Here is a 9,135-nt window from a genome sequence, read left to right on the forward strand (position 1 = left end):
AGTAGCATTTACAGCAGCTATTAGAGTGACAAGTTGTTCGAGTGCATGACTGAAGATGGGTTATACTATATGGGTAAAAGATTGTGGGTGCTGTAAAGGTTATAAAAGTCCAGTTTTGTTCATATTCTAAAAAAAAGAGAGCATAAAAAGTGTACATATTTTATTAAAACTTAAAAGAGGTCAAAAAAAAAAAAATGTTTTGAAACTTTTAGCCCTGACACACATTGAGACAAAACCTTCAGATTTTTTCAGAACTATATTCTTTTGTTTTTGATGAAATAACTGCCACCATTTTTCTAATGAAGGATATTTATATACAATATATGGAGAAAGGGTAGGCCTTTCTGCATTACTGCAATACATCAAAGATGTAGCAGACTTTGTTGAATTATCTTCTCAGGATATTTTGATCCTCACTTTGTTATTTATTTATTTAGCAACTTAATGCTAGTTAAGTAACTTTTACAAAATATTACAAAATAAATGTTTACTATATAAGTTCATTATTCTTTAGTGTTTGAAGTAGTTTTTTTTTGAATTTTTTATAGTCCAGCTGAACAAATTCACAAGCTATTTCCTGGTATAGTCTCAAACCAAACACGAACAATGACTTCTGCCATGCTCTATTATATTGGCTGCTTTTATGAAAATAACTAGCTTGTCTAATGTAATGTTGATGCAACTCACTATTTTTTGAATAGAACTGTTTAAATATATTATTTTCATTTGATGTAATATTCTGAATGAAACAGAGTGATTTAAAAATTATTCTATTTTTTATACTTATCCAACCAAGCAATTTCAACATTTCTGTTTTGTGAGTTGACCAGTCACATTTTAATATAATTCTCATCGCCTTGTTTTGTAGTTTTTCTAAGATATTTAAGTTATTAGTGTTGACATCAAGAAAAATAGAAGCACAGTATTCATAGTGGGGAGCAATTATAGTTTGAAAGATTATCTTTTTGGTCCATTGAGTTAAATATTTGCTTAATCTACCAAAATATTCAGTTTTCTTTGCAATTTTATTTGAGATATGTTTGATATGTTCTGTAAAATTAAGTTGGTAATCAATAATAATCCCTAGATATTTCACGCTATCACTAAATGCAATGACTACGTCATCCAATATAACTTTTATGTTATGGTTTTGATTTATTAAACTATTTTTTCTTTTTTTTGAAGTAATAATAAGCATGGTCATGGACTTAAGAGTATTTAATTTAAGTTTGTTATTACTTAGCCATTTACAAAGTATTTTTGAGTCTTGATTTAATTTAAAAATAGTTTCTTCGAAGTTTGCACCCTTAATACAAACCAATGTATCATCAGTTATTACTAGTTTATTACCAGAGTCATCAGTTAAACTAGTTTCATTGTAATTCCAAATGTTTGATGGAGGAACCTGCCAATAAAGGAGTGATGTTATTGAAAAAGTTATTAATAATAACAGCACCTACTTCTGCCCTCTTTCTTTTAATGTTACTTGCAAATCTAACACTTAATTGTTAATCTCTTAAGGAATGCCTGGTGTTGAATCCATTCAACACCAGGCATATTTCCTGCAAATTGCCTAATAAACATTCCTTTACAGTCTGCATAAGACTTCACAATACTTCAAAAATCATAACAGCCTACTGGGAATCTAAAAGAAGACAAAAATTTCTTCTTCAATTTCGCTAAATATTGTGCAACAGCCTGGTTTTTTATTATGTATACCTTTCAGTTTATTCTTTATTGTTGATAGAGGACTTTTAAAGGTTAAACAAGCATCTGTTTGTGTTGAATTATCACTTCTTACTTCTTTTAAACATTCGGGTAATGTTTCCTGGGTGTATGGAATATAATCACGACTCCCAGCAACACGTTTATATGTTCTTGGCATGTTTTCTTTGATATAAATGATTATTAATTAATATTTTGTCCTAAAAACAAAAATTAAAAATTAAACCAATAAAATTATATCTATAGACAACATTTTTTTGAAAAATAAATCAAAAATATATAATTAAAAATCAAACAATTCGATTTTTTCACTCAGGTTAATGTCACCCCAAGTTGTGGCCAAAGCCACCGCATAAATTTTACTTAAAGTTATTTTTAATTAGAAGAGTTATAAATTTGTGCAACTATTGTGCAAAACTCATCCCATTTAAATTTACTATTAGTTATATTATCACAGCCCACTCAAATATTAACAGCAGTTTCAACCAACTCACAATTTTGCAGCATAAGTTTAACAATTATAGACTCTTATAAACAAAGAAAAAATTATATAAATAATTCCGCAAACTACAATTAATCTAAGTAATAAATAAACATAATAACTTTACTTTTGTGATAAACTTAAATTTGGAAGGTCGCAAAAGCATAAAGTAAAAACTATTTTTTATAAATAAGCCAACGTTACCTCATTTTACGGTAAACTCCCTAAATAAAAACGATTTGTTTTCACACGTGACCTTTTGCAACCAATAAACGCGCTATTAGCAAGTTGAGACTTTCGGTACTTAACGACGTTGGTACGTATCCATGGTGCTAAACATATTTTCAAAGAAAAATTATTTCATGTAATTTCAAAAAATTAAAAAAATTTCTTTTTATAAAAAAGAAAATAATATCTTCAACATAATTTATAATTAAAAATTAATCATTCATTTTCAATTTTAAAATATGTTGAAGATATACCCATAAATGTTACACATGTAAGTTACATGTGTAACATTTATGGGTATATCTTCAAATAAATGTTACATTGTAACATTTATTTAACATATTTATATTAGTAAATATTATTAAATAAGTATAAAGTATTTTAGTGAGAAAAAAAATACTTTTTTTGATTTTAACCTAACTTGTTTTAAATCAAATTAATGTGTACTTTTGACCAGATCTGGGAACAAACCTTTGCGAAACAGATTACTCAAATTTCTTGATGCATTTCTCACGAATGGGCGGATCAGTTATAGGGTGGAAAAGGGGTAGTATAACCAAGGAGGTTTAATAATTATTAAACTTCTTATAACAAACAGTATAACAAACAAATAAAATTAATTCTTTGTCGCGTGAAATCTTTTAAAATATGTATTATGTTTTTACGTGTTTGAAATAAATTTTTATTAAATATTTTTACATAAAACCTTGTCTAGGCCTTTCATATCAGGCATGTAACCCTGTCTGAGTGAAATTTAGAAAGGGAGCAACATTGTTTTTAACAAAAATTAAGTTATGCTTTTAATATTTTATGTTGCAAACAGTTTTTAAAAGCATCTATACAGCAACTAAATAAATATATATTATTAGATGTAATTTTTAATATACAATTACAAAAATAAATTTCTGGAAATACCTATAAGTGTTTTTTTATTTGTTATTGTAATATATTCCTAATTTTTTAGTTGAGAATATATTACAGTAATAAATTTTATATGCATCCTAAAGAAACTGAAACAATTTGCGAGGTTATTCAAGGTTCGATAAATCTGAGTTTTTGAAATACTTTATTTAAAAACTTGATATAAAAAAATATTTCTGAACTCTCCTAATTAATAAGGTAATACATTTGTATTACTATTTTATCTTACATTTGTTAATACATAAGATTTGCATCTTTAGATTCGTGAAAAATATCGTAGTTTGATGAAAAGTTATGTTTCACTTCTTGAGCCAGAGGAAAATGCTGATAAAGTTATTGAAGACATTATTCTTTTTGAGACTGAACTTGCTAAGGTAAAGTTAACACTTTTTCATAAGCCCATTGGTTAAACTTTTATATACGTATATATAATATATACATATATATTTATCTATTTATATATACTGTCAGATGTGGTAATATGGCCACATTTTGACAGTTTTTTTGTTCAAAAATTTGCTAAACACAAGATAAATATTATATGTGAAAATCAGCCATGTCGCTTTAAAAAATTAATAACAACTTATTAATGAAAATCATTTTAGAAAATCCAAAATATTTGGCCAAGGTCACACTCAATGCATGTTGGGACTAGATTGCGTTCGTTACCGCCAATGTAAACCATGGTGTTATTAATTATTTTTTGCAACAGCCAACTTGCATTACTTTGCACTTCACGATGTTGTAATTCACAAGGCAGTTGCAGTTTTTTATAGTCAGAGGAATATTTATTGACATCGATAATTCATATAATCTTACCATAATCGGTGTATAATTTACATATTATAATTATTATTAATAATAATAAAACAGATCTTTGACAAACGTTATTGTCACCCCTTTCCACTCAGACATTTATTTTCAAATTGTTACTCAATGTTGTCAATTCTGAAAAAATTCTTTTAAATTTTTTTTTTTTATTCTAGAAAAAAGTTTATTAACAATTTAAATAGTGAAATTTAAGTTTCACGCTTACCCTCAAAAAAGAAAACAAAGTCAAAATTTATAACTACAAGGTGGTGTCTCTCACCTACACCATGCAAGGTGACAGAGAGAATTATCATAGAATGGATTGTGAAACACTGTGTACTATCTAATATCAAAGTCTCAACATGGATTTGTACATCAAAAAGATTGCTTACAAACCTGTTTGAATATCATAACATTTTAACGGACGCAGTTTACAGTGGACACCTAGTTGACATAACTAATTGTGAAACTAATAATGACATTTGAAGCCAGCTATATTTATATAATATAAAATAAGCTGGATCTATATAATATAAAATAAAATTAATTTTAGTTTTTTTTTTAAATTCACTATTTAAATCGTTAATAAACTTTTTTCCAGAGTAAAAAAAAAAAATTAAAAGAATTTTTCCAGAATCATAAAAGCATTTATGAGATTTATGAATAAAATGCTTTATTTAGATAAGACCTGGAGTCTTTTTCAATATCGTCAATATAAAAAAGTCAGTTTATTTTTTTTTCGTTGGTTCGACCAACCAAAGAAAAGAGATAAAATATTTAAACTATAATTCTTTGGTAATATAAATAAAAGTAACATGTTATGCGCATCAATAATTAAATTTATTTTATAATAAATTTACTCTTTTGTCTTTTGGCGCCCCTATTATCTTGGCGCCCGGGGCACATATGCTCCTTTTGCCCCTCCCTCTTGGCAGCCCTGATGGCATTCTTAGCCTTGTCCACTTGTTCAATGGAGAAGTTACTATGTGCATAATTTTTCTTTGGTTTGTATGTCTATGGCATATTGCAACTGATTTTTAAAAAAAAATTGACAATTTTATCAACCAAATCAATAAGTGGCCATATTACCCCAATTTTTAAAATAGCCCATTTACCCCACTTACTTTATAGTAAATGCTTTGAACTTTAGCAAAAAACTGATAAATATGATAAACTGGCCATAATACCTATATATATATATATATATATATATATATATATATATATATATATATATATATATATATATATATATATATATATATATATATATATTTATATATATATATATATATTTATATATATATATATATATATATATATATATATATATATATATATATATATATATATATATATATATACATATATATACATATATATATATATAAAACCCCTAACTGGTTGTCAGAAAGTTTTTCCGTATTTTGTTGACAAATAGTAAAAACTAAAATGCAAGACCGGAATTTTTTTTTTTATTACTTGATAGACTCCCTGTCCCAACCAAACCCTCAGTCGATGTAGCAGCACTCCCTTGCAAGTCAGGCTATAAGATAGTCGATGTAGCAGCACTCCGTTGCAAGTCAGGCTATTTGTTAGTTGATGTAGCAGCACTCCGTTGCGAGTCAGGCTATAAGATAGTTAATGAAGCAACACTCCGTGCATGATTTACAGTAAAAATAAATAAAAATATAAACATTTTATTAAAAAAAATAAAAATAAAAACATTTTATTAAAAAAATAAAAATAAAAACATTGTTTACATTATTAAAAACATTCAGAATGTTTTAAAAACAATTTGGTCAATTAAATTTGCGTTTTTGCGGTTTTTAAAAAAAACAATTAATCTGTAATTAAATTAATGGTTTTAACTTTCTGACAACACGCAAATGTTGGAAGAAAGTTAAAAGTAATTAAAAGTGACGTATTTGTTGGCATAAGAATCATTTTTTTCCTTCCGTACTCCCAAATGCAACAATATATATATATATATATATATATATATATATATATATATATATATATATATATATATATATATATATATATATATATATATATATATATATATATATATATATATATATATATATATATATATATATATATATATATATATATATATATATATATATATATATATATATATATATATATATATATATATATATATATATATATATATATATATATATATATATATATATATATATATATATATATATATATATATATATATATATATATATATATATATATATATATATATATATATATATATATATATATATATATATATATATATATATATATATATATATATATATATATAGAGTGCTCAATGTTCTTAAAATTACTTATGCTTTTTTAGAAAAATATTTTTTTTCTAAAAAGCATAAGTAATTTTAGACTTAATGGAACTATTATTTGAGCTCATTTATTTTTATAGGTTTTTAGGAGAAACTTATTTTCATGCCTGCATTTAGAAATTAATTCCAATTTTTTGTTTAATAAACATTCTTGATTTGCGTGTGTTATTATTTAAAATTTTTCTTGAAGGCATAGTATACATTTTTTGGAAATATTGTTATATGCAGGCGCTGTTTTAAGGATGGACCAATTCAGTAAAAAATCATCAATATTTTTATCTTTTAATTCCCATATATATTTTGATAGCATGGTTTCTTTTAAATACTTTTTATTTTTAAAAGATTGCTTATGATTTTATTTATCATTTCCAAAGAATTCTTTTTACAATAGTGTCAGCAAATTCCACAAATGTGTGAAAATTTACAGTAGTTAAGACATTTACGACTTCCTCTAATTTAAATTTTGGTATAAATTGAAGTTTTACTAATTTGATCTTTCATTTCTGATGAGTCTTTGTTGATGAAACACAGTGTAAAATAAGAAAAATATTTGTTAAGTGATTTTCTACTAATTTATATATATATACGTATATATACATACATATATTATATATTTATTATATAATTCAAAAATAATGAATAAAAAAAAATTTCTGCCCCATGCCAAACCTACAGTCAATGTAGCAACACTTCTTTTCATTTACTGAAGATCCCAGCAACAAGTTATTTCAATGTCAGAGATGTTATCTTAACACACATAGTTATCAATAACTATGTTATTGATAACTATGAATGTTAAAAACATCAATAACATTATATTGTTTCAATCTATCATTAACAAATATTTGTGTCTTTGAAGTACATTTTTATCCTTAAAATCTTACCTCTTGCAAAGTTCATCAAACTTGTTCTTTGTGAGATAAATTTAAGATTTGCTGCTCTTTTACTTTCAATCTCAGTTTGACGTCTTTTAATTCACAAAGACTTCAATAATCACATGCTAGCCCTGAGCACATACTTGCATATCAATCATCTGTTTGTTTTAAAATCATGTTTGAATCCTGTGACAAATTTTAATGTGGTTTTATTTATGACATCACTCAATCAACTTTTTTTGTTTTTTTTGTTTTTTTGTTTAAAAAAACAGAATATTGTTTCTTATCTTCCTTTTTATCCATCAACCAGTGTTGTTGTTGATTACTTTAATGCTCAATTAAATGGCTTGGATCTAGTAACTTATGTTACCTATGCAATCTTTCAGGGATGATGAGTGTGCTTTTCTAATGGATCATTAAAAATAAATAGGAAAAAAGAAAAGATATTTAATCTAAACTGAATAAAGTAAAGTAAATAATTTGAAAAAGAAAAAAGAAAAGGAAAAAGTACTTTTAAATTAATACTCAATTTAAGTACAACTTTCGATAAAGAAACTAAAAATATTGAAAAAAGGTTTACAAGTTAACAAAAGAATTTCAAATTCAAAGAAGACTTGAACCATTCAAATAATCAATAAAAATCATTATTTTAATTTACTTCTATTAGACATTATTATAAATACATTATTGTTAAATATTATCTTTAATTTAGTTATTAGGATATTATTTTTACTTTTATTTATTTTTATTTTATGTTATTTCTGTTTTTGTTTATAATATATTTATAATATTAGATATAGCTTTAATACAATTTTCTATTTAATTTATAATTAGTTATATATTCTTATTTTTGGTTAGTGATATAATATTACTTATTATTCTATTGTTTTATTATTAATTACTATTGTTTTTAAAAGAGTTTATGGTTTGCTGCATGACACCGTCATCTGGTAGTGAATTCTAAATCGAAGCAACTCTATTGTTAAAGAAGTGATACAGTTGAGCACAGCTTTTTATGATTTCTCTATTGTATTGTAAACGTTGGTCAGCTCGTGGAGAGACCTTCATAAGTTCTTTGTGCCAGACTACTTTGTTTTTAAAATTCTCTAGTTTGTATTTTTGAATTAGATCTCCCTGTTGGTGTCTCTTTTCTAGTGATGAGCATTTAATTGCAGAACAGCAATTAAATGCTCATCAAGTATTTAAGGTTATGAAGATTGTGTGGTATCTTTGAAGCGCATTTTTGAATTTTCTCTAAAATTTTAATATCTTTCATTAAATAAGGTGACCATATTGACACTGCATACTCTAAATGTGGTCGCACATAATTTTATAACGTTTACTCCATATAGTAATATTTCTAGATATAAATGTATTTTTTAGAATTCCAAGCATTCAATTAGCTTTATATGATGCTTTTGTGACTTGATCATGAAATTTAAGATGACGATACTATACCTAAATCTTGTTCAGTTATTGTTACTTCAAGCATAATTCTCTGATGTTTGCTAAGGTCATTTACACAGTAATCAAATTTTAGTAAATTAGAACTCCCTAGAATATGCATTACCTTACACTTGCTTTTGTTGAGTTGCATTTGCCATATTCTTGTCTATTCTGTAACCCAATTAATATCACTTTGCAGTGGTTCACAGTCTTTTTTGCTTTTAATTGTGGCAAGTACCTTTGTGTCATCAGCTTACATTTTACAAATGTTGTTTATCTT

General features: G+C 25.3%; 1 protein-coding gene across 2 annotated transcripts in view; it reads left to right on the forward strand.

The window, feature by feature from the left end:
* LOC100198564 (endothelin-converting enzyme homolog) overlaps window positions 1-9,135 on the forward strand; it is a 49,203-nt gene that overhangs the window by 15,763 nt on the left and 24,305 nt on the right. For both annotated transcript variants that reach the window (XM_065792185.1, XM_065792184.1), the window contains exon 4: window positions 3,616-3,729. In XM_065792185.1, coding sequence (XP_065648257.1) covers window positions 3,616-3,729 — 114 coding nt within the window. The remainder of the gene's footprint in view (window positions 1-3,615; window positions 3,730-9,135) is intronic.

This window comes from Hydra vulgaris, chromosome 03, assembly GCF_038396675.1.
Source record: "Hydra vulgaris chromosome 03, alternate assembly HydraT2T_AEP".
NCBI lineage: Eukaryota > Metazoa > Cnidaria > Hydrozoa > Anthoathecata > Hydridae > Hydra > Hydra vulgaris.